The following is a 26,993-nucleotide window of genomic DNA, read 5'->3' on the forward strand; positions in this document are numbered from 1 at the left end:
CCCAGCATGCCGTGCGCGGCGGCGGCGAGCCAGCGTTCTGGGGCGGGACTTCCGGCGGCGCCCGCTAGCGTCTTCCGGCCGCGCGCGAGGGTGGTCCGGCCGGCCTCTGTGACATGAAGGTGAGCCCCGCGGTGGCCGGCCGGGGTGGTGTCCGCGCCCGGCGTCTCGACTCCTGCTCCTCCTCCTCTTCGCACGGCCTCAGTTCCGCGCGGCGAAGTGGGCTCGCGGGGGACGCGTGTGAGAGCAGGAGGCGCGGCGAGAGGGAGCGCGGGTGTGAGAGATGGAGTGGTGTGAGTGCGGGTGAGAGCGTGGGGGGCCCGCAGAGTGCGGGTGTGAGTGCGGGTGAGAGCGTGGGGGGCCCGCAGAGTGCGGGTGTGAGTGCGGGTGAGAGCGTGGGGGGCCGCGAGGGCGGGTGTGAGTGCGGGTGAGAGCGTGGGGGGCCCGCAGAGTGCGGGTGTGAGTGCGGGTGAGAGCGTGGGGGGCCGCGAGGAAGCGGGTGTGAGTGCGGGTGAGAGCGTGGGGGGCCCGCAGAGTGCGGGTGTGAGTGCGGGTGAGAGCGTGGGGGGCCCGAGAGCGGGTGTGAGTGCGGGTGAGAGCGTGGGGGGCCCGCAGAGTGCGGGTGTGAGTGCGGGTGAGAGCGTGGGGGGCCGCAGAGTGCGGGTGTGAGTGCGGGTGAGAGCGTGGGGGGCCCGCAGAGTGCGGGTGTGAGTGCGGGTGAGAGCGTGGGGGGCCGCGAGGGAGCGGGTGTGAGTGCGGGTGAGAGCGTGGGGGGCCCGCAGAGTGCGGGTGTGAGTGCGGGTGAGAGCGTGGGGGGCCGCAGGGAGCGGGTGTGAGTGCGGGTGAGAGCGTGGGGGGCCCGCGAGGGCGGGTGTGAGTGCGGGTGAGAGCGTGGGGGGCCCGCAGAGTGCGGGTGTGAGTGCGGGTGAGAGCGTGGGGGGCCGCGAGGAGCGGGTGTGAGTGCGGGTGAGAGCGTGGGGGGCCCGCAGAGTGCGGGTGTGAGTGCGGGTGAGAGCGTGGGGGGCCGCGAGTGCGGGTGTGAGTGCGGGTGAGAGCGTGGGGGGCCCGCTGTGTGCGGGTGTGAGTGCGGGTGAGAGCGTGGGGGGCCCGCAGAGTGCGGGTGTGAGTGCGGGTGAGAGCGTGGGGGGCCGCGAGGAAGCGGGTGAGAGTGCGGGTGAGAGCGTGGGGGGCCCGCAGAGTGCGGGTGTGAGTGCGGGTGAGAGCGTGGGGGGCCGCGAGTGCGGGTGTGAGTGCGGGTGAGAGCGTGGGGGGCCCGCAGAGTGCGGGTGTGAGTGCGGGTGAGAGCGTGGGGGGCCCGCAGAGTGCGGGTGTGAGTGCGGGTGAGAGCGTGGGGGGCCCGCAGAGTGCGGGTGTGAGTGCGGGTGAGAGCGTGGGGGCCCGCAGAGTGCGGGTGTGAGTGCGGGTGAGAGCGTGGGGGGCCCGCAGAGTGCGGGTGTGAGTGCGGGTGAGAGCGTGGGGGGCCGCGAGGGAGCGGGTGTGAGTGCGGGTGAGAGCGTGGGGGGCCCGCAGAGTGCGGGTGTGAGTGCGGGTGAGAGCGTGGGGGGCCCGCAGAGTGCGGGTGTGAGTGCGGGTGAGAGCGTGGGGGGCCCGCAGAGTGCGGGTGTGAGTGCGGTGAGAGCGTGGGGGGCCGCGAGGAAGCGGGTGTGAGTGCGGGAGAGCGTGGGGGGGGCCCGCAGAGTGCGGGTGTGAGTGCGGGTGAGAGCGTGGGGGGCCGCGAGGAGCGGGTGTGAGTGCGGGTGAGAGCGTGGGGGGGGCCGCGAGGGAGCAGTGTGAGTGCGGGTGAGAGCGTGGGGGGGCCCGCAGAGTGCGGGTTGAGTGGCGGTGAGAGCGTGGGGGGCCCGCAGAGTGCGGGTGTGAGTGCGGGTGAGAGCGTGGGGGGCCCGCAGAGTGCGGGTGTGAGTGCGGGTGAGAGCGTGGGGGGCCGCGAGGGAGCAGGTGTGAGTGCGGGTGAGAGCGTGGGGGGGGCCCGCAGAGTGCGGGTGTGAGTGCGGGTGAGAGCGTGGGGGGCCCGCAGAGTGCGGGTGAGAGCGTGGGGGGCCCGCAGAGTGCGGGTGTGAGTGCGGGTGAGAGCGTGGGGGGCCGCGAGGAAGCGGGTGTGAGTGCGGGTGAGAGCGTGGGGGGCCCGCAGAGTGCGGGTGTGAGTGCGGGTGAGAGCGTGGGGGGCCCGCAGAGTGCGGGTGAGAGCGTGGGGGGCCCGCGAGAGAGCGGGTGTGAGTGCGGGTGAGAGCGTGGGGGGCCCGCAGAGTGCGGGTGTGAGTGCGGGTGAGAGCGTGGGGGGCCGGCGAGAGAGCGGGTGTGAGCGTGGGGGGCCCGCAGAGTGCGGGTGTGAGTGCGGGTGAGAGCGTGGGGGGCCCGCCGAGTGCGGGTGAGAGCGTGGGGGGCCCGCAGAGTGCGGGTGTGAGTGCGGGTGAGAGCGTGGGGGGCCGCGAGACTGCGGGTGAGACTGCGGGTGAGAGCGTGGGGGGCCCGCAGAGTGCGGGTGTGAGTGCGGGTGAGAGCGTGGGGGGCCCGCAGAGTGCGGGTGTGAGTGCGGGTGAGAGCGTGGGGGGCCCGCAGAGTGCGGGTGTGAGTGCGGGTGAGAGCGTGGGGGGCCGCGAGGGAGCGGGTGTGAGTGCGGGTGAGAGCGTGGGGGGCCGCGAGGAAGCGGGTGAGTGCGGGTGAGAGCGTGGGGGGCCCGCAGAGTGCGGGTGTGAGTGCGGGTGAGAGCGTGGGGGCCGCGAGGGAGCAGGTGTGAGTGCGGGTGAGAGCGTGGGGGGGGCCCGCAGAGTGCGGGTGTGAGTGCGGGTGAGAGCGTGGGGGGGCCGCGCAGAGTGCGGGTGTGAGAGTGGAGGTGTGAGAGCCAGTTTGTCCAAGACGGTGTGGGAGTAAGGACCTGAGTGAAGACAGTGAGTGTGACCAACATGCTTAGTGTGACTGAGGTGGGTGTGAGCGTGTGGGGCTGGTGTGAGAATGTGGGTGAGACAGAGAGTGGTGGCCACCCTGTCCCCAGAGGCCAAGCCAGATTGTGCGGCAGGCGGCCCCATGCTTGTTGGGGTGCGCTAGGGTGGATCCCTCTTCATTCGGCCATGTGCCTTGAAAGCTATAGACCTCCCATGATGGAGGGTAACTTGTCAGCCCGTGCTTCCCACAGAGCTAGGGGACAGTGGGTTGGTGGCAAAACTGGGCCTTGAGCCATCTGTGGCATCCCGTGTCCATCACTCAGTTGAGTTAGTGTAGCACAGTGGCCACACACTGCAGCTTCTTCGCCTCTGAGCAGGATTTACTCCACTGCCTGTGTCCCAGGGCCTGATGTGTAGCACACGGTCAATAAATGTCACCAGGGCTGTGCTTGTCCTGCCTCTCACGCTGCCTTTCCTTCCCAGAGCGCACTCACTCCTCACCCAGGAGTACAGCTGGTTCCAGGATTTGTGCTCAAAGGCGAGAATGCTTGTGACTGGCCGTTACACTTTGTGCGGGAGCAGCTGAACTCTGTTAACCAGAAAGTTGGCTCTTGGTCCAGCAGCATGTTGGTGACACACTCAGGGCACATCTGCTAGCATTTCTCAAACGGCATATTACTGAATAGTGAGACCAATTTGATGGGTAAAAATCAATTTCCTTTTTTTTTTTAATTAAGATTTATCCATTTAGAGAGTGAGCAAAGGAGCACACATGGGAGGAGGGCAGAGGGAAAGAGACTCCTCCCTGAGCGCGAAGCCTCTATCTCATGACCTGAGCCGAAAGCAGGAGTCGGGTGCTCAACCCACCAAGCCACCCAGGCGCCCCTAAAAATCAGTTTCTTAAAAATGAAATAGGAAAATTGTCAGTATATCACAGAGCATGGTTAGCTCTGGTTAGTGGCTCTCCCTCGACATATACAGTGCATATGCACACGTGGCGCATACACACATGTAATGGGCTATGATACACTCTAACTGTGGGTCTCTAAAAACATTTGAAAGTTACTGCTGTGACTTGCTGTCCTTTGGTCAACACACTGCTGAAACAATCCTCCCCAGGTCCCTCTCGTGACGACACAGACAGGTCCTCTCGTGACCACAGACATGAAGTGCTCTCCACACACCACACTGTGCGGGGGCTGTGCTGCCTAAAGGAGGTCATTGGTGTGTGTGGAAAAAATGGACATGAGAGCAGGGGCTCTGCAGAGAGCACGATGGGAGAATTTGCCCTCAGGCCTCTGGTAGGATGTCCAGGCCCACGGTGCATATCAGGGAGCCATGGGAGGTGCAGACAAGGGCCTTGCTGCTGCTCAAGTGCCCCACATGTCATAGCAGCTCACACACTGTGTCCTCACCACCACATGTCAGGCATTCGGTCTGGAAAGTTCATGGCCAGTCAGGGGGTAGCCCAGCACTCATGAGCAACCCTCTCATACCATCGTGCCTCATCCCAGGGCTGGCCACTGGGCACAGTCAGTCAGTGGCAGTGCCAGTCCAGGCCTTGAGCTCAGTCTGGCTCTCTTGGTTGCTCCCTCCACTGTGTACAGAGCCTGGCAGGGTCCATCTCCCTTCCCCCAGATGAGCCCCATCTCTACCCTTTCCTCTTCCTTCCCCATAGTGTGAAATCATAGGTCAAGGGGCGGGTGAGCCGTAGGCAGAGGGGTCTCTGGGTGGGTGGGCAGCAGGTGGGGCAACAGGCCATGGACAGAGGGCGAGAAGGCTATTGGGGCACACCCCAGGCCCCTGTGGATTGCTTGAGGACCTCCCCCACCTGCTTGGTTTCTCATACCTTCCATCCTCTGTGACCCAGACCTCCACCCTGCAGCTGAGGAGGAGACCGAGGTCATGGAGTGGACCCAGAGGGGCTGGGGTCAAAGGTGGGGGTGCCTGGCCGAGTGGGCCCTCTGTCCCACTCCATGTGGCTCCTGCCAGCAGGTGGGGTTGTCCCTGCACAGCTGTCCTCTTGGCTCTGCAGCCCATGTTTGTTCAGGTGCCTCTCTGGCCTCCTGGTGGCTAGGCTTCCTAGAGTTAGCCCCTCATAGCTTGGCAGCTGCGATCTCAGCCTGCCCGTGTGGGTTCTGTGCCACCCGCCCTCTGCTGTGGCTGAGAGACCCCAAGTCAGAGCTGTGGTCACAAGGTGGGAGGAGGCAGGGGCTGTTTTCCTTGATGATCCTCCTGCCAGGAAGTGTCAGGAGAGGGGCTGCTGGGGAGGGGAGGGGGCAGAAGATGGCAATCTGGGCCTGGGTCTTTGTATCCCTCCCCACAGCCCCTTCAGAGTTGCCCTTGCCGCTGTGTCCCTTCTGTCCTCCCGTGAAGCCCTTGGGCCAGGCTTTTGTACCTCCCTGCCTCATGGGGAGCGACCTCCAGGGCTGCCCACCCGGGCTTTATTCTCCCATGGCCCCACACAGGTATGCTGTGGGAGTATCCGGTGCCTCAGTGTGCAGACTTGCTGCTCTGTGAAGAGAAGCAGCTGGAGAGGAGGGTTTTGGAGGAGATCAAACCAGCTCCTGGCCAGGAGGTCAACAGGGTGGAGGAGATGGAGGGGTGAGTGCTGCGGAAGGCCGGACTCCATCGGCACCTGATGGCGTACCCTGCCTGGCTGGGGCTCTGGTGACCCCAAAGCCTGAGGAAAGGCCACATGCCTGCCTGCTGGGCAGGAGGCTAGGCTGGCTCCCCAGGGCCTGTAGGGTCTCCTCTGGCTCTGCCAGCAAGTGGTTCCTTAGCTGGTCTGGAGGGGGCAGTCCACCGGGGCCGTGAGTCTGTGGACCAACACATTTGCACACCTTAGAGCCTCGTTAAGGACTACAGCCAGCCTGGGCCTGCTTGTTACTCAGCTGCCCTGAGAGTGAAAGACAAGGAGTCAGCATTGCTGGGCGGGGGGAGGGGTGGGGGCAGAACCTAAAAGAGAACTGCAAGCTCATAAAAGTCCAGTGCAGGAAAGCCAGAAAATACAGCTAAAGCCAAAAAGATACAGAATGATCAGCAGTCCAGATAGCCTCCTCATTTACTTTTTAGCATCACCCTTTCTGTATTTTTCTCTGTAGGTGTGTATACACATAGGAATTCTTAAATAAAGCTGAGATCCTTTTGCATGTGTGCACTTTGTCACATTTGCACCGACCAGTGCACTGTGAGCATCATAGTGCCTGTCCATACTCCAGCATATGGAAATGTGTGTTATTCTCTTTCAACAGTACTGTGATGAACCTCCTCATGGGTTCTCCACATAAGTGCAGAAGTCCCCCAAAGTGTAATTTGTGAAAGGAAACACGTGTTGGAAAGTATACTTATGACTAGATTGTCATGCAAAAGATTTTCACAAATTGAATTCCCAGGAACAGCTTGCAAGAATTGTTGCTGCCCCAAGTCCACACCGTTAGCATCATACCCTGTAGTCCTCACCAACACTGCATGTCTACTCCTTTAATTGCCAGTGAAGCCGAGGTGCTGTTTCTGGGGCTGAAGGCATCTCTGTGTATTCCAGAGGATCTCTGTGTATTCCAGGGCGTCTCTGTGTATTCCAGGGGATCTCTGTATATTCCAGGGGATCTCTGCCTATTCCAGGGGAACTCTGAGTATTCCAGGGGATCTCTGCATGTCCCAGGCGATCTCTGTGTATCCCGGGGGGATCTCTGTGTATTTCAGGGTGTCTCTGTGTACCCCAGGGCATCTCTGTGTATTACAGGCATCTCTGCATCTTGGGCGTGTATAACGTGGGGTACTTCTGCATTGTGGGATATCTCTATGTTACAATGAGTCTTTATTACACAGTATATCTATTATGGGGTATCTCTATTATGGGGTATGCCTGGCTTTACAGGGTACCTGTGATAGCATGTCTGTATGGGGCAGCTGTGTGTTAGGGAGTTTGGGGTTTTGTGTACTAAGAGATATGACTACACTTCTTCGTTTTCCTATATTTTTATAGTGGGGCATTTTTTATTGGAGCCTCTTATTCTTGATTTGTAAAAGTTCTTTGCTCATTATGGATAGATAATGGGTAGGAATGCTTTGTGAAGTACGTTCTAATTTTTTTCTGGTTTATTATTTCTTTAAATTTGCTTTTTTCCTAAATGAAAGTGTCACATTTCTTTTTTTTTTTAAAGATGTTATTTATTTGACAGAGAGAGACACAGAGAGAGAGGGAACACAAACAGGGGGAGTGGGAGAGGGAGAAGCAGACTCCCCCGCTGAGCAGGGAGCCGGATGTGGGACTTGATCCCAGGACCCTGGGATCATGACCTGAGCCGAAGGCAGACACTTAACAACTGAGCCACCCAGGCGCCCCTGTCACATTTCTATATAATGAATTCCGTTGGCCTGTTCTTCCCTAACTTCCACACTGCTGATGTACTTGGAAGGGCCTTCTCCTCCCTGAGTTTACAGAAGCGGGCACCCATATTTTCTTCTAGGTCTTTCCATGGCGCTGCTGTTTTACACTTAAGCCTCCAGTAGCCTGGATTTCTTTGGGTTGGTGGGGGGCAGCCACCGTTTTCCTGGATGGCACCCGTGGTCAGGGCAGCCCTGAGGCAGTGGGGGAAGGCTTTCTGACCAGCAGCAGGGAGGCCCCTTTCTGGACATCTGAGGAACAAGGGGCCCAGCAGTGCCAGAGGCTAGTCAGGCCACTAGGGCTGGCCCAGGGTAGGGCTCTGTCTGGGGCCAGTGCCCAGGCCAGTGCCACGAGAACCCAAGCCCTATGAGGTGCTCCATTTGGCAGAGGGGACACCCTACACTGCTGGTGGTCATGTGTGCCCTGCTCTCTCTACAGCCCCCTGGCCCCCGAGGTTGGACTGCACTGTGATACTCCCACCATGAGGACACTGCTCAGCACGCTCTGGCTTGCTCTGGCCTGCAGCTCTGTTCATACTACTCTGTCAAAGTCAGATGCCAAAAAGGCTGCCTCGAAGACGCTGCTGGAGAAGGTAGGGGTGTTCTGGGGGTTGACCTCTTCCTGCCCCCTGGAGTCATGTGCCGAGGCCTGTGATGCAGTGCTCTGTAAGCTGGGAGGCTGGGGCCTCCTCAGGCAGCTGGCCAGTGTTGCCCGGGGCTCTGGCCAATGGCCTGAGAGGGAGCAGCTTCTGGCGAAGGGGCTGAGGGTGTGCCTGCTCCCACTGGCCCAGATTTCGGCCCTCACCCTGCCTCTGCTTCTTCCCATGGCCATACTCTTGTCCTGCCTTGTGGAGTTCTATGATATTAGCGGTGGTCGAGTGGATCAAACAAGAGACATGCCATGCCTCTGCGCCATTTTTCTGGGATGGGAGAGTGAGTCCTCAGGGACTGTCAGCTCCTCAAGGGTAGGCCTTTCCCTGTGGTCTCCGGTCAGCGGCACTGTGTTGATCCCAGGACACAGCGCCTGGCTGATCAGAGCACCGTTGCTGTTCTTCGGGGTCCCGTGTCCTGCCTGTGGACAGCAGGCCTTGACCACTTTGTCCTGTTGCTTTTATTTCAGACACAGTTTTCAGAGAAGCCTGTCCAAGACCGGGGTCTGGTGGTGACCGACCTTAGGGCTGAGGATGTGGTTCTGGAGCATCGTAGCTACTGCTCAGCAAAGGCCCGGGAGAGGCACTTTGCTGGGGACGTCCTGGGCTACGTCACTCCAGTAAGCCAGGCCCTGGGGCAGATAGGGAGGTCCCAAGGGCAAGGTGGCCACTGGGGTCCTCGCCTCCCGGGGTTGCTGCCATGCAGGTACATGGGGAGAGAGGCCTCCGGAAGAATTGACAGCCATCCCAAGGGTTTTCTGGGGACTTGTCCCACATGGCACAGGTGGTCCTCTGGTGTCTCTAGGGCCCTCTGTCCCCAGCTGCAAGTGCACTCACCTGTTCTCCATTTTCTGCCAGTGGAACAGCCATGGTTACAATGTTGCGAAGGTCTTCGGGAGCAAGTTCACGCACATCTCGCCCGTGTGGCTGCAGCTGAAGCGGCGGGGTCGGGAGATGTTTGAGGTCACCGGCCTTCACGATGTGGACCAAGGTTCTCACGTTGCTGCCCATCTGTGCTCGTCCTGAGGGCCCAGAGGGTGTGAGTGCATGTGTGTGAGTGTGAGGGTGGGACCCTGTATGTCCGGGAGTGTGTGTGTAGCTGAGTGTGTGTGCACGAGGTGAGACCGTCTGGCATTGGCCCAAAGCCTGTCCCTGTGGCAGTTTGCACACAGGGTCCAGGGAGGAGGTGTCCAGGAGGGCCCGGCTATCTTGGCAGCCACCTCTGTGAGCATGCATTCAAGTTCACATAGCCGTCCTCCTTTGGGGTTTGGAGAGAGGGCGCGTGAGCTAGTTGTGGTGTTCTGAGACCTGAAGTCATCCCTCGATGCTGGGAGGGCAGTGTCGGAAGACACAGGCTGGGCAGCCCTGGGACCTGGCCCTCAGGCACCCTTTAGCTCCAAGAAACAGTCCTAGCCGCCTTGGAGGCTACTTTTCTCTAGATGTGGCCGATGCCACCACTTTCTCCCCAGTGACCTAGAGGTCTGACCTGCCCTGGCTGCTCTGCAGGGGGATGAAGAGGAGGAGGGGGCTGGACCCACAGATTCTCTCCTGCTGCCTCCCCTCTGCACATCCATTGCAGGGGCCCCGGCGTTTTCTTCCTTGGGGTGGGCTGGGTCTTCATGTGTCCCCGCATTGACTGGGCTCTCCTTGTCCCACAGGGTGGATGCGGGCAGTCAGGAAGCAGGCCAAGGGCTTACGTGTTGGTAAGTCCACTGGGCCTGGGCTGTCAGGGCACCCAGCCCTTAAGCCACATACTGTGAGGTAGAGGCCCTGGCAGGACCGGGCTGAGAGTGATGCCGGCCCTACCTGCCCAGTCCTGGAGCTCACAGCTGGCACGGGTGCTCCCAAAGTACAGTGGGCTTAGCAGGGGCTGGGGATTGGAGCAAGGGGACAGGTGATGGCCGAACCGGAGGAGCCCTGGGGGGTGGGGCCAGCTAGGGACCAATCAGAGTGGAAGTCGTTCCGGCAGGAGCCAGGCGTGAGGAGCGGGCACCCAGAAACTTAGTGTGTGAGGGGGAAAGAGGTCGGCATTACCCAACGCCCCTCCCTTGGTAGGCCATGTGGGCGCTCAGCTATGTGGTCACTCTGCTGTGGTGGCCAAGGGCTGCCCTGAGGGCGGGGCCAAGTACAGAGGGGTCACAATCCCTGTGTGGGTCTATTCCCCAAGTGCCCCGACTCCTGTTTGAGGACTGGACTCATGAGGACTTCCGGAATGTCTTAGACAGCGAGGACGAGATAGAAGAGCTTGGCAAGACCGTGGTCCAGGTGGCCAAGGTGAGGCCTGGCACTGCATGGGCTCAGCACAGGCCGCCCTAGGCTTCCTCTTGACCACAGAGGTCCTCTGGGCTGGGAGGCTGCCCTTGGGCGATATCCGGCTGCCCACTGCCCTCCTGGCCCTTCAGGCCCCCAGGGGATGGGGTTGGAGAGGCACACAAGCGGACGGGACACACAAGGCCAAGCCCCTCTGCTCCTGGCTGCTCTGGGGACCTCCACACTGCACCCTTCAAAGAGGGGCTTCGGGGCCTGCCATGACCTCACTGTGTGGGTGGCAGTGGCTGGCTCTCTGTACCTTCCCACCCCCCACTCCGGGCTCACTGGACCCTCCCCATCTGCCCTGTGCCTTTCAGAGCCAGCACTTGGACGGCTTCGTGGTGGAGGTCTGGAGCCAGCTGCTGAGCCAGAAGCACCTGTGAGTGGGCTCTGTGCTCTTCCTGTCCCCCCGGCGTCCTGGAGGGGGTAGAGGAAGGACTGAGGGAGGCCCATCGCGGGGAGGGCCTTCTTCCCACGGTCTACACCCAGGGGCAGGGATGGCCCTGGAAGCAGCCGAGGGCCAGCGTCCGGCTCTGGCTGCACTGTTGCTTTGCCCGCCTGGACGCCTGCGTGGATGGTGAAGGGAATGTGATAAGCATCCCCCAGGAGTGCGCTGGGGGAGACTGGCCCAGGTGGTGACGGCAGGGTCAGGCTTGGACATGAGCAGGAGCCCCTCTGCTGAGAAGAGATCCGCTAACTCTGGCCACCGAGTCGTCTAGGGCAAGAGTCAGCTGCCCAGGCCCGCAGGCTCTGCGTGCTCCCCTCACGGTGGCACCCACCCTGTCTGTGGCCAGAGTGACCAGGCCGGGCGGGAGTGGTCACGTGTTGCCTGCAGCAACCACCACCCACTTCCATCAGGGACATGGGGGTCAGCTCCACGAAGGGCCGAGGGAGTCCCGAGCTGTGCTGCGCAGAGTGTCTCGGGTGTTCGCGTGGCAGAGTGCTGGTGTAGCCCGCACAGTGCCAGGGACGGCAGGAGCTGTCAGCCAACTACCATTGGCTCTGGAACATCCCCTCCCTTTTCTGCCTGAAGGAGTCCCAGCTCAAAGCCTGAGTCCCTCCGTCCTCGCCCCGCGCCCCCGCTTCTCCGCGCCCGCCTGCCCCAGCAGGGAGCACTGGGCTAGGGCTGCCCCCAGGGCGGCCCCCCTTCTGTCCTGCAACTGCAGGCCACTCTCTGCCCACTCAGAGGCAGTGCCCGAGTACAGGTGGAAGGCATGCTGTTGGCTCTCGTCTGTGCCTGGAGCCAGGCACGCCCGGGGGCTCCTTGCCCAGGTTGGAGGGACAGGCCTGTGTGGGCAGCTGTGGTTCCCACTGCACTTGGGCCCAAGCCCCTAGCCCTAGGAGGGCCATTAGCCCAGTTTCGGCGGGGAGGATGGGTAGAGAGTGCGAGCCCAGTGGAGAGGCTTCCTGTGTTTATCGGGAGCTGGCACAGGGCCAGTGTGCCTGGGGTCCTGGCTCTTGGCCAAGAGACCTTCCTCACTTCTCCTCCCAGGCAACATACCTGACAAGGTGGCCTTCCAGCACCTTCTGGAGGCGGAGCTGGAGACCTTCCCCTGCAGCTTCTCACCAGGCAGCTTCATTCTGCCCCGGCTCGCTGCAGAGGGTGGGCGCCTACCTGAGCCGCAGCCAGGATGTAGCAGGCCCGTGATGAGGGGGCGGCCAGCAGGGCAGTCAGGGGCCAGGTGGAGCGGGGCAGAGAGCAGCCAGGATGACAGGTGGCTCTGGGCACATCGCTACCTGGGAGCCGGCTCCCAGGACGGAATGGGCCTGGCAGCAGCGAGGCATGATGGAAACATTTCAGGAGGCCGTCCCCACCTGTCACTCTCATTGGGGTGTCTGACGAGGTGTCCGAGGGCACCGTTCCTTCTCCAGAGGTCAGCCTGGTAAGGCCATTGTCGGCAGTTGCTGTGGGGCACATGGCCTGCGTGGTGTGGTGGGCACGGTGGCACAGCATCGCCTTGACGCCCTGGACACGGGTCCCCCGGGCCTCCCTCCCACAGAGGTGCACTGCGGAGGAGCAGGTGGTCTGAGCAGTTGCAGCACGCAGGGATGGTGCCCAGCTCTAGTGAGTGGCCCGGTCCCCTCCACACATGCCCAGGGCACACAGGTGACCCCAGGTCCCCAGCTGGTGGGTGCTGCCCCAGAGGCACAAGACCACCCTTCCCTTCTCACAAAGACACAGCCCTGGGGCCGTCCAGAAAGCCAGGACAGCCAGTGCCGGGGGGTGCTGCAGAGTGGATAGGGGCGTGTGCTCCCCAAGAACTTGACTGGAGCCCAGGCCGCCTCCTTGCCGGAGAGGCTCCGCGCGCCAGGGCTCACTCCTGAGCCGCGCTCCAGCAGTCAGTACCCGGCCCACCCTCGTCAGGACAGCCGGGGCCGCACCCTTCTTTTGCACATTTGTGTGGGGTGGGGACTGGAGGTGGGCACTGGGCCCCGTGCCCTGGCCGTGCAGGGGTAGCCAGGACAGCCCTACCGTCCGTGCTGGTGAGAATCCCCGTGCCTTAGCCCCTCTGATCTGCGCTGTGCGTGAGGGGTGGACTCACTGGGCTCTGCAGACTGGGCCCAGGCCAGACTGAACACAGAGCGCAGCTTAGCCACCTGCAGGGCTCCTGGGCACCTGTCACTTGGTGGTCCTTGCTACATGGCATGAGGGGGATAGGGGTGCCTGACAGGTGCTCCCAGGTGGTGCCTGGAGCCGGGTTAGTCTCCATTCCACTGGGCATACTTGCCACGTCTCTAGGGCCAGAGGAGTCCATGACTCCAGCTTCTCAGTCCCCCACCTGGTGGCCCGCTTCCTGTTGAGACATGCCCATGCACAAGTGGAGAGTCACACCTGATGCCCACCTACAGGTGTTCCTTCTGTGTCCTAGGGCTGAGGATGCCCCCCTGCCTAGGACTGAGACAGACGGCTGTGTCTGGGTGTCTCCCAGACTGGGAGTGGCCACAGGAGGGGGCTGGGTAGTTGAGGCCAGTGCTTTGGGTACTAGGCTAGGACTCCCCCCACAGCACAAGGCCTGGTTGGTGGAGCTGTCCTCACTGTTCTGGTCCTGGGGCATCTCTCAGGTGCTGTGTGGCACCCAATAGGTCAGGTGGTGTTTCGTGGCCTGGGCTGACCCAGCCACCAGCAGGTCAGCATGCTGGGCACATGTAGGTCCTTCTCCACCCCCTGGGCAGGCTGTGTGTCTGGGAGAGTCCAGAGGTGATGGGGTGCTGCCCAGATGCCCCTTTGTTCCCCATGCCATTCTCGGTGACCCTGAGCGAGGAAGGACAGGGACCAGCCAAGTTCTGAGCAGGCCCAGTTTGGGTGGAGGGTGACCCCTGCAGGACCTGCTGGGCTGCCCTGGTGCTCAAGCGTTTGCACGGTGCAGGGCCACACTGGAGCCCTCCAGGGCACAAAGTGCCCGTGAAGGGGCGCCTGCCCTGTAGCGGGTCTGGGTCGGGCCCCTCGACTTACTGTTCTTGATCTGGTTCTTTGCAGGGGCCTCATCCACATGCTCACCCACCTGGCTGAGGCCCTGCATCAGGCCCGGCTGCTGGCCATCCTGGTCATCCCACCGGCTGTCACTCCTGGGTAAGTGCCTTGCTTGCTGGGGGCGGGCAGCTCTGTCCCAGTCAGTAGCAGCCCTGGGTGGGTAGATGCCGTGGGAGCTGGGGCTGGGCATCCATGTCAGCCACGGTGGCATTTCCTCGCACATCAGCAGCAGAAGGCTACGCCCTTCCAGCCAAGCGTTGGAAGATGTTAGGAGTTCCTCAGTTTGAGGGGTTGCGTCTTTTAGACACTTCTACTCACTCTCAGGTATAGCCCTGGAGCTTCACCACAACACAGAGCTTTAGGGAATCCACACCTGCCGCATCCTTGGGAGTTCCGGGCTGTGTGGTCACACCACCTTCTTCCCTGGCCTGGCTGCTCACCCTCCCCAGCCCAGTGAGGCAGCCCTTCTGGAACCCAGGGCACAGGGAGGACGAGCAGCCCAGGCCCTAGTTGTTGGAGCCATGTCCCCTCTGCCCAGGGTGTCACCCAGTGCTTGGGCACCATGGATGCTCCAGATCTGTTGTGGGGACCAGGGGCAGACCCAAGGTCAGATGGCAGGGCTTTGTTGGGGAGGCGGCCACAGAGGTCTGGGTGGGACCAACTGAGGGCTCTGCTTGGCCTTTGCCAGCCCAGCCCCATGGCCCACAGGTGCACACTGGGCTCCCTCCCACCTGCTGCCCTGGGACGAAGCAGCTGGCCCACCCTGTCAAGTGGCAGCAGGATGGGTGGGCCTCTGGGGCTGTGATGTCCAGCTGTGGTTCCCAGGCTGACGGGCTCACAGAAGCACCAGTTGGCCCACGGAGCCTGCGAGGCGCTCCAGCAGTTATGACAGAAGTTCCCTGGGGACAGTGCCTGCCTGGCCTTCATGCCCCACAGTCCCCGCTGTGTGCCACCAGAGGCCGTGGACTGTGCTCCCCCATGCCCTTTGCATTACCTGGGCATCAGCCTGCTATCTGAGTTTTCTCCCCACACTCTCAAGGTCCTCAGTCCACTGTGGGTGGGGAGGGTCCCACAGGCCAACACCTCCCTCCTGGAGCAGGGCAGGTGCTGCTCAACCCGGGAGGGAGCCCACCCGGAGCGCCACCTGTCTGTCGTCCTTCATCCCACACATACGGATGTATTTGTGAACACTGGTGAATGTGTGTGGGGTGCGCATGTGTCCTGGGGCTGGCTCCGGTGGGGAGCTGTGCTGCTCCCAGGGCGGGGCCTCTCGTGGCTGCCTGAGGTTGGGGCTGGGACTGGGACTGGAAGAGGAACTTTTCCTCTGGGAAGGCCAAGGCGTGGACCCTCTAGAGCCTGTGGGTTTGGCCATGGTGCTTGGTGCCCATTTCCTCCCAGTTTTTGTGGGTGGCTTGGGGACCGGGGATGCCTGGCCGGGTTGAGACCCTGTCATCCTTTCTGGTCAGTATCCGTTTGTGGGATGGGTATAGGAGGTGCCCTAAGTGGAGGTAATATCCTCAGAGGCTGGGGGCATCTCCTCAGGCTGAGGGCTGGTGCTGCGCAGTCCCACGGCCAGAGGCAGGGCCGGGGCGCCCACCTGCAGCCCTCTGCACAGAACCTAGCAGCTTCGGCACATGCATAGGGCGGGGGTGCAGAGGATATGCTGGAGAGTGTGGGAGGGTGCGGGGGCTGGACGCCCCTCAGGTCCACCCCTGGGCCTGGCCTGGAAGGGCAAGTGGACTGCGGTGGGGTGCATCTGTGCCCAGGGGTTCTTACCCCGAGCTCCTGGCACCTAGGCAGGAAGTAGACGGCCCGCCCCTCACCCTGCAGCCACCAAGGGAGGATGCACCCTCGTAAGGCAGCTGAGGTGGATGTCCAGAGGCGGGGGGACCGTGGCCAGTGTGGTCAGGGCTGAGGGTGGGGGCTCTGGGTGTGATGGGCTGTGGGCATGGCCGGGCCAGCCCCTCCTGGCGACCGGGGTGTGGGCCTGGGCTGGGCTGTCCCAGCTGTCCGCCCGCCCAGTGTTTCCCCCGAGGCTCTGGCTGGTGGTGCCCCACAGGAGCTCAGTTTACTGACGACATTGACCCCCCACACACACACACACTCTTGCTAACAGCTCCCCAGCAGACAAGCCCGTAAATGCCTCTTGGCATTTTCTGCAGCAGGGCGCAGTCGGGCTCTTTGCTCACCTCAGCACGGCTGTGGCACGCAGGACGATAGCATGCATGCGATGCCTTTTCCTGCTGTGGGCCTGTGTCTGGGGCTCCAGAGGCTGTCAGGGGCTTGGGCCACCAGGCCTGTGGGGAGCAGACGTGGGTGCCCTGATAGAGTACGGTCAGTGACACCTGCCTTGCACACACTGGGGGCCGCCCTGTGGCTGGTGGCAGGGGCCAGTGGCCACGCACAGAGCCTGCACTGACCCCACGGGGGTTGGCCACAAGAGGGCTGGTCAGGGGTAGGACTTGGGGTTTACCACCAATAGGTGGCCGGTTTTGGTGTCTGGGGGAAGATAGAGGGGTGCAGCGTCAAGCTACAAGCATGTGGCCACGGAACTAGGGAGATGGGACAGGACCCTCTCTGGGGAAGAGACCAGTCGGCACCATGAGAGGTGGGGTCCCCAGCAGGTGGGGTGACCGGCAGTGGGGCTCAGCCCCAGACATGGCAGCCGGTCAGGGTGATGGACGAGGGAGGCGTCCACCATGTGGGGGTGAAGCAGGAGGGGCTGAGGATGGAGGTTTGGGAGTCCTGGGGAGGGCAGAGGCCCTGGAGGCACGCAGGCTGGCAGCAGTGGGTTCTCAAGAGTAGAGGGGCCTGCGTGGCTGCCAGCCTTCTAGAAAGGAGGGATGCCCGCGGCTGGAGAGAAGGTGACTCAGCCAGAAGCATCCGGCAGACCAGGGCCATCCCAGCAGGAGGGGTGTGGGAGCCCGGCTTGTTGCAGGAGGCTGGTGCCCGTGTGGAGGATGGGCCCAGAAGAGCTGGATGCCCCAGGAAGGGTGTGGTGGGCACAGGGGAGGGTGGGATTGTAGCATAGGGTCCACAAAGCGGAAACCGCCTCTGACAGGGCAGCCCCTGAAGTTCGCAAAGGAGGAGAGGCTCAGGGAGTCGTGCCTGACGTGAGCCTGGTCCAGACTTCTCCAGCAGCCCTCCCTAAACTGGGACTTCTCAGGGCAGGGTATTAACGGGAGAAGGGCCTCCCCGACCCCCATGGCCCTCGTCAGGAGTGTCTGCTCTGAGCACCAGCGGGCCTGGAGAAGGCAGGCCTTCTGCCTCATGGAGTGGGTTTGCTAGTGGGCCTCCTGGGGACCTCCCCCCAGCTCATTTCCTGCTGCCCCATGCCTGCCGGAGTCCTGCCCCCAGCTGGCCTTTCCTTCACACCTGGTCCTGGCCCCTCCAGGACCCTGGCTGGGGTCCCCTCTCCCAGTTGAGCAGGGAAGGTTTCTGGCACCAAATGCTCTGCGGAAACCACCGGGCACTGCAGGGACCAAGACATGGGACTAAGGGGTGCGCCCCCCCCCCACTAGACTGCCTCACTGCCGCCCACACCCTGCCTCCCCTCCTGAGCCACTGAGTCCGGCAATGGCAGGCCTAGGTGTCTGGGTTCTTAAGCGAATGTCCCACCTGGAGATGGGTGAGCCTTTGAAATGGGAAGCATTTTCCCAGAACCCACGTACCCACTGTTCTTGTGCTTCCCCAGGGCTGAGGCCTGGAGGGTACGAGACGTGTACCCACAAGCCACCTGTGGCCCATCTTCTTTCTACTGGGGCCTGGCATCTTCCGGCCCACTCCGGGGGGTTGTCCCCATCAGGGAGTATGGCTGTCCTGGCCCAGCAAAACATCTGCCCCCAGATGTGTCCCTGAGCACCCCATTGTGTCTGATGCTCCTCATTGAGGCCATTGTCTGCTGGCACTGCTTATCTTCAGGTCTTGTGGGTGCCCCGTGTCTCTGCGGGGCCTGGGCCTGGCATCCTGCCTGCTCCCCCCAAAGGCAGCTGGAGAGGCTCTGCTCTGGGCTTGAGTGGGGCTGCCCTGACACAGAGTATCTCAGGGTCACCTGGGTCCCATGGAATGGATGACCGTCTCTGAGGTCCCTGCAGTGGGACACACTTGCCCAGGGTTTCCGGGATGCAGGCTAAGAAGAGGGGTCCTGTCTCTACTCACGATGTGGAGAGTCCCCCTGGGGATCTGGCAGTCTTAGGGGCTGCTGCAGGCAGAGCAGACAGGCTAGCAGACAGACCACCTGGGGGAATGAGGCCAGCCCGGAGCTAGGCTGCTCTCGCCCTCGGATGCATGGTGGGGAGGGCTGGGACACAGAGAGAAATGAGCCTTTGCTTGACCGCCAACATTGGGCTCGATCTGCTGGCCTTCTCAGCCCATCCCTGCTCTTGGAATGTGGCCCTGACTTAGCCGCAGGCTGTGCCCTGTAACTGAGTGACCAGTTACTTTCCAGGGAAAGTGACCTGCAGCCCTCCCAGAGCGGAGGGAGGGAGGGGCATGGTCTGGGTGCCCCCACAGCCAGCTTGCTGGGTCCTCAGGTGGACTCGGGTGCCAGCTGGGGACGGGGCTGGCTGGGCTGTGCGAGACGCGTAGTGGTGGACATGTGTATCTTGTTGCAGGACGGACCAGCTGGGCATGTTCACACACAAGGAGTTTGAGCAGCTGGCCCCCGTGCTGGACGGCTTCAGCCTCATGACCTACGACTACCCCACAGCACAGCAGTGAGTGTGGGCGCCAAGGGCCTAGCGGGTTCCACGACCTGGCACAGAGATGCTTGCCTCCTCTGGGGCCCGGACACCGGACAGGCAGAGGGGCAAGGCCTGGTTTGCCACCAGCATGCTTGGGGCCACACTGCTGTCAGCACTTGGTTCCAGGGACATGGGGGGCCTGGCCCACAATTGCCCCTGCATTGGGCAGCCTTCACATTTCCGGGGCGGTTGACGGAGGGCAGAGGACAGCCCTCGTGGGAACACCATCCTGGGGTGTCCATCCCTGCCAGCATAGTGGCCGCTGACACTGGGCCCGCCGTGTTGCCAACGAGAAGGTGCCCCTGTGGGCGGGGTCGCAGCACCACTCACTGCTGCCTCTGTCCACCGCAGAGGCCTGGGTCCAGCTAGAAGGCATGCGGGAGGCCTGTGTCTGCTGCCCTCCCTTCCCCACGCCACAGCCTGAGGTGCCCAGAGTGCGTGGCCTGAGGCCTCTGCCTACTGCTGAAACCCACTCCTCCCTCCCCCCCGCAGGCCTGGCCCCAATGCACCATTGTCCTGGGTTCGAGCCTGCGTCCAGGTCCTGGACCCCAAGTCCAAGTGGCGCAGCAAGATCCTCCTGGGCCTCAACCTCTACGGCATGGACTATGCAGCCTCCAGGGATGCGCGTGAGCCCGTCATTGGGGCCAGGTGAGCCCAGGGCTCCCCACCATGCAGCGCGGCCCCCCGTGCTGTCCTGCATCCCAGGCCCTCGTTGCCAGGGGTCTGCGAGTCTCCTGGAGGTGGTGGCTGAGAGCTGGGGAGGGGCTGGGCAGGGCTGAGCCTCTCAGGTCGGGGGGCAGGACACCCCTTGAAGTTCCGCCCCGTCCACAGGCGCGCAGACCGCCTTCCCAGCACGAGTGGCACGGAAGCCTCATTTGGCGTTGATTTTTTGAAAGATATTTTTGCTGAGTGTGTGATCCTGGGTTTTCCTGTGTCCATCTTTCTGCTGTGACCTGTCCGTCGGGACAGTGCCCAGCGCAGTGTTGGCTCAGGCTTCCCTTCATGTGGTTTTCTGTATGTGTTTTGCACTTGGTTTTCATTGAGCTTTTGGGACCCGTGTGTTTATACTTTTCATGAAATTTGGAACAATTTTGGCCAGTTTCTTTAAACGTCTTTTCTGCCCCTTTCTTTCTCTTCTTCAGGCCCTCAGACGCATGTGTCGGGTCGGTGGACTTGTCCCCGCCCCCTGATACTCGTGTCATTTTCTCTCTCGCTCGGTTTTCATTGGCTTCTTTGCCCGTGCCTCGCGCGCTGTCCCCGCCCCACCTTCCCTGCTCACGTGTTGGGCTCTCGTCCAGAAGTTTGTGTCGGGTGTCCTCCGCGTCGCCTGCTCTTCGCACGTGGGGGCTCGGCTGCGACAGCTGCGCCCTGAGTCAGGCCCGTCCTGGGTCCGGTCAGCCGGCGGCTCTCCTCCTGTGCTCCTGTCTGGCTGCAGCTCTGCAGAGCTGTGTGTGTCCTTTGTTCTCATCAGGAGCTGCTGGCCTTCCCTGGACAGCAGCTCGCACCCCGGGACTGAGCAGGGGGGGATGTGACCCCCTTCCTAGGCTTGACTGTCCTCTCGTGGAGGGAGGAGACATCTGGTTGGACGCCAGATGTTGTGAATTTTGCCTTATTGGGCGCTGGGTGTTTTGGCAATCCTGAATCTTCTCAACCTTCGGTTGGGGTGTCTGGAAACCGTGTGAGCCAGCCGCTCTTCTAGAGACCTGTCCTGTCGGTGGAGATTGGGTTCAGATGCTGTGACCTGGGTGCGCGCCTGTTGCAGCCTGCCGTCCTTGCAGGGGTGGTGTCTGCGGGTGACCCGCAGGCCTGCCTCTGCCAGGGACACTGTGTCAGCCTAGGCAGGGGGGTGGGTGTTGAGTGCCTGCTGCCGCCAGGCCTGTCCGTACCTGTCATCCGTGGTGAGCCCCTCCAGCTGTGCCATGGTGGGGGGACAGAAGCTGCTTGGTTGGCCCTTGGCTGGACTCGAGGGTTCTGAGGGGCTGCTACCAGCCACCTACCCAGAGGGGTGGGGGGCTTCCTTGTTTCCTCCAGGCCCCTCCTGCTCCGAGGGCTGGGCCACCAGGACAAGGGAGAATGCCCATGAGGGGCCACGACCACCTCTCACGTCGGCTGTCCTTGGGTTGGGCCCCTCCGTGGGTGGGACATCAGGATCTGCCGTGCTCTGAGGTGGGGATGGGCAGGTGGTGGCCCCTCCAGGACCACGTCCCATGTCTGCACAGCCGATGCTGGGGTCTGCTGCAGGCACCCCTCGCCTGGCCCCTGGCACTGGGCACACTCTGTGTCTCTGAACCAGGGCCTGCCCCTCTCTGCTGGGAAGTGGCGTGGACGTGGCATAGACAGCAGGAGCTGGGGCAGGGAGGCCAAGGAGTGGCTCCCCAGCTCCTGGGGGGTTGAGATGGTGCCTGGTCGGTTGCTGGGGCGCTGCCCTGTCTCCCTGCAGCAGACTGGGGTTCTCGGCACCTGGCCGCCCCATCCCCGAGAGCTCCCCCTTCCTGTTTCCCTGTCCTTCTGGCCAGGGCTGTTCTGTGCTCCTCGCACGCTGCCCCTTCCCCACCGCAGCCCCTCTCTGACGGGATTGCTGAGAAAGTTCTGGAAGTATTGCTGGTGCCCCTGTTCTGCCCCTGTCCCTGACCAGGTGCCCGGCTCAAGGAAACAGTGGGCAGAGCCGCGTCCAGAGCTTGGGCTCCCAGCACCAGCCCCAGGCCTTTAGGGAGCCTTGCCATGTGTCTGCTGACCAGTCAGCTGGGAGTAGGAGCATACTTGTGTAAGGTCAGAGGGCCCCAGTGCCCCCTACCCACCTGCCTGTACTCCAGCCTCAGGCTCTGCTGGCCTGGACCTGTGGGGGCCAGGAGATGTTAGCCCTGTGGTGCTCAGGCAGCCTGCACTCCTTACAGACACCGCAGATGCTCACCGTCCGCCGGTCCCAGAGACTGGAAGCCCAGGATGCAGGCGTGGACAGAGCGGGGTCCCCTGAGACCTCTCTCCTCGTGTGTGGACAGCCCTGCTCTCCCTGGGTCCTCATGGGGTCGTCCCTCCATGCGGGTCTGTGTCCTGATTCCGTCTTCCTGTATGGACCCCGGTCACACGGGATCAGGGCCCATGCCAGTGACCCCGTGTTACCTCCAGCCCCTCTGTGAAGGCCCCATCTCCAGATGCGGCCACACCCTGGGGTGCTGGGGGCCAGGACTCCAGCATAGGAATCTGGGGGACACAGTTCATCTCTGCCACCACTTCAAGGGTGGAGAGTTACTGTTCATACGCTCCATGTGGGCCCACAGCAGCACGTGGAGTGCGTTCTCAGGCTTGTTAGCCCCAGCCTGGCAGTGCACCCCGCACGCGACCAGCCCAGGTCACACGATGGAAGGCACCACACGGCCTTCACTGGCCGCCAGCATCTGGCCCCTGACTGTTGGAGGCGGGGAGACACAGCCGCGATTATGATGGTGTGTGTGGGTATGCGTGCCCCCGCATGCCACCTGTCCTCAGACGCGGGGGCTTCTGGCTGTCCCCCCACCCTGCTCCCCACCTTCTTCTGAGGTGTCCCCCCCGCCAGGCTGCTGGCCTCCGCCTCCCCGCCAGCCGCGCCCCGCTGATAGCTGCGGGCGGGAGGCCGAGGAGGGGGGCAGCACGGCTGCGGCCTGCCTGAGGGCAGGGGTTGGTTGGAGAGTGGTCTGTGGGCCCAGGGGGTATGGCTGTGTGTCAGGGAGGAGCGCTTGCCACCCTGCCCGGTCCTCTGCCTGACCCTGGCGGGAGCAGGTGACAGCTCAGCGGGGCCTCCCGTGGGTCAGGGCGGGCACAGTGCTGCGGCTCACGCACCTCAAGGGCATGTGGAGGCCCGCCTGGTGGGTGTGTCCTGCAGAGGGGCCGAGGGCCTTGGGCAGGGATGGCAGGGCTGCGGCGGGCAGGCAGGGTCAGTACTACAGCCTAGAGGCACCAGGTGCTGACCGGCCTGAGGATTTTGAGGCAGGCGAGGGGTCCCATCTGCTTCTGGGGAGGGCTGTGGTGTAGGGCTGCCCCAGAGTCGCCCCCACCCCAGGCCTCCTCCCGCCTCGCTGTAGAATGGGGCCAGGCCAGAGACTCTGGTCTTGATGGTGGCCCCCGGCACGCTCCTCGTCCCCCCGCGTCCCCCCACGTTCCCCCACGTTCCCCGGGCGATCGCGGGCTGTGGGACCAAAGGGACTGACGGCACAGACTCCGCCGTCATGCTTTGTGTGCCTGGGCCGTGGGATCGGGTGGGTGAGGGTGCCCTTGGCCCCCAGGGATGCTTGAGGAAAGGAGCAGGTGCCCGCCTCCTGCCTGGCTTTCCCCTCCCTTGGCGGTCCCCCTCCGGATCCTGGTAGGCTGGGGGCCACACCCTCCTCGGTGGGCAGAAGAGGCCATGCTCCTGGCCGTGGTGTGTGGGTGCCCACTGTCCAGGGCTGGGGCACCTGGGGGGCTGGCTTCGGAGCCCTGTGAGGAGCCCCAGGAAGGGCTTCTGACTGGCCCAGTGGCAGGCTGCCGTTCCAACGAGGGACCCTTGAGCCTCAAGCCCCAGACGAGTTGTGGAGGGGCAGACACGCGGCCCTCGGTGTGGTCACTCCCCACAGGCCCCCACGTAGAGTCGGATTCACATTTAGGGGACCTTTGCCAAAGTAGGGTCTCAAGCAGAGCACGGTTCCCGGCACAGCACCTTCCCTGGCGTTCGCATCACAGTGAGCTAGCCCCGTGGAGGGGCCCACGGGGCTGATGGGGATCAGGAGGGACGTCTCCTCCCTCCACGAGAGGGCAGTCGAGCCTAGGAAGGGGGTCGCATCCCCCCCCCACGGTCCTGGGGTGCGAGCTGCTGTCTTTCCTGATGAGAACAAAGGACACACACAGAGTGGGGTGATGGGCGCTGGGCTGTGTGCCAGCATGACCCCCCAGTGTGGCCTGAGCACCCTCCCCCACCTGGCATGAGCCCTCCCACACCAGAGTGCCTCCCCACCCCTGTAACACCAACTGGGAGGCACCCCTCAGGCCCTGAGAGGTCTTACTCCACCTCCGGCCTGATTCTTCCAGGCAGACCTCCTGGCCTGCAGAGGAGGCCTGACATGTGTGCCCCTCTCAGGGCCACATCTCTTTGATCCGTGAGCCAGACGGAGGAGCTCAGCAAGGCTGTAGATTGATGCCTTTGTTTGGGGGGTGGGCTCCAGTCCAGCACCCTAGAAACACAGTTCACCAGGATGCACACCCTCGCCAGCCCCCCCAGGAACCTGCGGTGGTGGACCCTGTTCCCCATGCAGCTGACGATGGGCCAAGCGTGGGGTGCTGGGGAGCCCCACAGTCACTCAGGCTCGCCAGCTTTCACACCAACAGAAGCCCGAGCAGCCTGTTTCAGGGCCGTCTGCCGTGCCTGTCTTGGCCTCTCCGACGATGAGCCCTGGGCCCTTTGTGGCAGGTGTCCCTGGTCCCCCCTTCCAGGGAGTGTGGGATCAGCCACCTCACCATCTGCTCGGCCCCAGACAGAGCCAGGAGCCCGTGGCGGGGGCAGGAGGCCAGCTCCCTCAGGCCTGGCACGTGGTTTCCCGGCCTCTGCCGGCCAGGCCTGGGTTCTGTGGCTGCCAAGGGGGCCTGGAGGGGGCCGTGCTCTGCAGTGCCTGAGTTTCCCTCCCAACTTACTAGTCTCTGTTGGCCATCCCTGGACAACACATGGACCTGTCATGACTGTGGCCAGGCTCCTCTGTGTGGCCTGGTCAGTCTCCAACTCTGGGGATTCTGGGCAGCTATGAAACCCCCAGGAGGTGGTGTGGGTCTAGGTGCTGATCTGTAGGGCCCCGTGCCTTCAAAGTCCTGCTTCGCTGGCAAGCCAGGATGTTCCCCAGGGCCTGGCCTGGCCCCACAATATCCCCAGCACCAACCCAGGTGGGCACCTGTTCTTCTGAACCTTTGGGGCCTGCAGCCCCCACCCTGCGAGGCCTTTCCTGCCAGCGTCGCTGTGCTGTGCCCCGTCTCACTCCAGCAGGCCCTGGGAGGCCTTCCTGGGCTGCTTCTCGGGGCCGACTTCCTGTCCAGCTCTGCGCCTCGGTCTTCGTCCTTCTTTTGCTGGGTGTGTGCCTTGCTTGGCTTCAGGGCACCCTTGGTCACGGCTCGGCTCTCCGGGTGCCTTCTGCTGTGGTGGTTGTGTCCTGCCCATGAAAGGTAGCCCTGGGGGGGGGCCCGCTGCCTGCAGGCCAGGGTCCTCATGTCACCCGAGAAGCAACTGGCCCAGCACCTGCTGGACTCAGAGCGGGGGCCTACATCAGAGAGACCCTGCTCTGCCCACCCCCAGCCCGAGAAGACTGTCGCAGGGCCATCGGGGAAGCCGGGTCAGGGGGCCGCTCCGAGGGGGCTATCGGTTGGCAGGGGGTGGGGCACGGTGGCTCTGGCTGCAGCCGGAACAGCAACAAGGAGAGGCCACTGGGCATGTGGTCCCACCCTTTGTGTTTGTCAGGCCCCAGGCCCCCTTGCCAGTGGGAGGTCAGGGGTGTGGGCTGGCAGGGACCCCTCCCGAGGTTGGGGCAGCTCGGCCGCAGTCCAGCATGGGTGGCTTAGACTCGACCCAGCCCCTTGCGTGTCTCTGGTCTCGGGGTGGGGGTCCCGGCGTGGCGTGCAGGGAGACCTCAGGCCCCGCCACGGAAGGTGAGAAGCCACAGGCTAGTTTCCTTTGGAGTAGGGGGCCCCTGCGCTCCTCCCGCCCTCCTTGGGGTCCTCCCTGCCTGGCTGTGGTGGGTCCTGCACACACGCACCCTGATTGTGTCTGGCCTTCCCGGAACCCTCCAATCTGAGGCCTTGTCACTTTTGGGGGAGGCATCCTTCACACCCCACAAACTCAGCGTGGCCAAGCCTGCCATGCAGGGCGTTCTGTGCATTCAGTTGTGCAGCCAGCACCTCAAATTCCACATTTTCCTCACCCAAAAAGAAACCCTGGACCCTCTTGGCAGCCCCCACCTCCCCGGGTGACCAGTGACCGCTGAGCCACATGCTCTGAGTTTGCCCCTCCTGTGACACTCAGCAGTCCCCATGAGCACCTGCTCTGCCTCCGAATGCACGTGCCCTCACTCCGTCCACGTGGACACTCGTGGGGCAGAGAGGACACAGCAGGAGGCCTGGTCGGGACACCCAGCCTTGGTGCCGTCCCACACTCAGCTGCACAGTCCACAGGTGCCGCCGGGGCCACTGCCCCAGTCTCAGGGGCCATCTGTCAGCGTCTGTCCTTCCCCTACCCCTGAGGGAGGACACGAGCCCTCAGCCCACATGGGCCCAGGGCTGAGGGTCCCAGGCCCCGTGCTATGCTCCCCTGTCCAGGGTGCACACGTGACCCTCCCACAGCCGGGCGTGCTGCGGGCACTGCCTGCACCGGGGGGGGTGGCCCCCCGAGTCCCGCTGCCCTGCCTGTGACAGCCTCAGGTGCCGTGCCCCTCCAGGTGTTCGGGCGGCCTCGGGAACCCTACACCCATGCCCGGCCTCCCGCAGGTACATCCAGATGCTGAAGGACCACAGGCCCCGGATCATGTGGGACAGCCAGGCAGCAGAGCATTTCTTCGAGTACAAGAAGTGAGTGTCCAGGAGGAAGCCCTAGGTGAGGGGTGTGCCTGCCCAGGCTGGCCAAGGGCCCCCCGGGCCACCAGCTCAAGCACCGCCCCTGAGGGCTGGGCCAGCCCAAGGAGTGGGACCCATGGAGGGCCCTTCCCAACAGGATGGAGACCCTCTGCTGGAAGGGGAGGCGGGGCCGGCACGCCCTTCCATTTGTGGGGGGGGGGCCGGGAGAAGCAGAGGCTGGGAGGAGGCAGAAGGCCTCATCATGTTTTGCAGAAGCCGCGGTGGGAGGCACATGGTCTTCTACCCAACTCTGAAGGTATGTGTGGGCCAGCCTTGATGCTGGGGGTGGGGGCAGCGGGTACAACCCCTCCCCACAAGGACCCTTGTCCTCAGTGAGGCCCTGGTGAGCAGTGTCGGCACTGGGGCTGCCCCAGGGGTGAGAGGTGGGGCTAACGCCTGCCCGTGGGCCCGCAGTCTGTGCAGGTGCGGCTGGAGCTGGCCCGGGAGCTGGGCGTCGGAGTGTCCATGTGGGAGCTGGGCCAGGGCCTGGATTACTTCTACGACCTGCTCTAGGCCTGGCTGCGAGCGGATGTGTGCTTTCCTGAGCGATGGAGTGACCAGTTCACGTGTGAAATACAGACTCTTCTCTGTTTTCCGTTCAGTTTCTGCTGCGGTCCTCGAGGTGGCCAAGGGGTCCTGGGAGCCAGGCCTCCTCACCAGTGATGTGGGGTGGGGCCGTCCTGGCCAGGTTGCCCAGACGACGCAGGCCCCTGCTGCCTGGCGGGGTAGTGGCAGGACCGGGCTCTCTCCCCTCCCCTGTGGACCCTGGGGCTGTGCCGAGGGGCCTCGGCCTCTCACTGCCCATGCTGGCCCGGCCTGCCCAGCGAGGGGGTGGGGGCCACTGTGCGAAGCCCGACTCAGAGAAGCTGTTCCTGTCCCGCAGAAGGAACCCTGCGAGCCCGTGGGTGCCAGTGGGCTGGGCGGTCGGGTTCTGCCC

The 26,993-nt window shown here is 63.3% G+C and overlaps 1 protein-coding gene across 5 annotated transcripts; it reads left to right on the top strand.

Moving 5' to 3' along the window:
• CHID1 (chitinase domain containing 1) lies at positions 1-26,657 on the top strand. Of its 5 annotated transcripts, XM_027579378.1 has the most exons (14): positions 1-119; positions 5,366-5,501; positions 7,726-7,879; positions 8,407-8,556; positions 8,795-8,927; positions 9,595-9,639; positions 10,104-10,210; positions 10,564-10,625; positions 13,725-13,817; positions 18,332-18,433; positions 18,953-19,108; positions 25,931-26,011; positions 26,251-26,312; positions 26,471-26,648. In XM_027579378.1, the coding sequence occupies exons 2-14, from the start codon at positions 5,368-5,370 to the stop codon at positions 26,599-26,601; spliced, it is 1,410 nt and encodes a 469-aa protein (XP_027435179.1). In that variant the 5' UTR covers positions 1-119; positions 5,366-5,367; the 3' UTR covers positions 26,602-26,648. The 5 variants fall into 5 exon arrangements, 4 of the variants coding, with proteins under 4 accessions (XP_027435179.1, XP_027435181.1, XP_027435180.1 ...); XM_027579380.1 differs by lacking the exon at positions 5,366-5,501 and having other exon boundaries at positions 12-119; XR_003517433.1 differs by lacking the exon at positions 1-119 and having other exon boundaries at positions 25,931-26,036; positions 26,270-26,312; positions 26,471-26,566.
• Positions 26,658-26,993: the final 336 nt, after the last annotated feature.

The sequence above is a fragment of the Zalophus californianus genome, chromosome 11, assembly GCF_009762305.2.
Source record: "Zalophus californianus isolate mZalCal1 chromosome 11, mZalCal1.pri.v2, whole genome shotgun sequence".
Classification (NCBI taxonomy): Eukaryota; Metazoa; Chordata; class Mammalia; order Carnivora; family Otariidae; genus Zalophus; species Zalophus californianus.

Excerpts from the sequence above, each read along its gene's own strand:
- CHID1 (XM_027579378.1), top strand. The coding sequence starts at position 5,368 with ATGCTGTGGGAGTATCCGGTGCCTCAGTGTGCAGACTTGCTGCTCTGT. Across the intron at positions 5,502-7,725 it reads AGGGTGGAGGAGATGGAGGG|CCCCCTGGCCCCCGAGGTTG; the intron begins GTGAGTGCTGCG and ends CTCTCTCTACAG. Across the intron at positions 8,557-8,794 it reads TCCTGGGCTACGTCACTCCA|TGGAACAGCCATGGTTACAA; the intron begins GTAAGCCAGGCC and ends ATTTTCTGCCAG.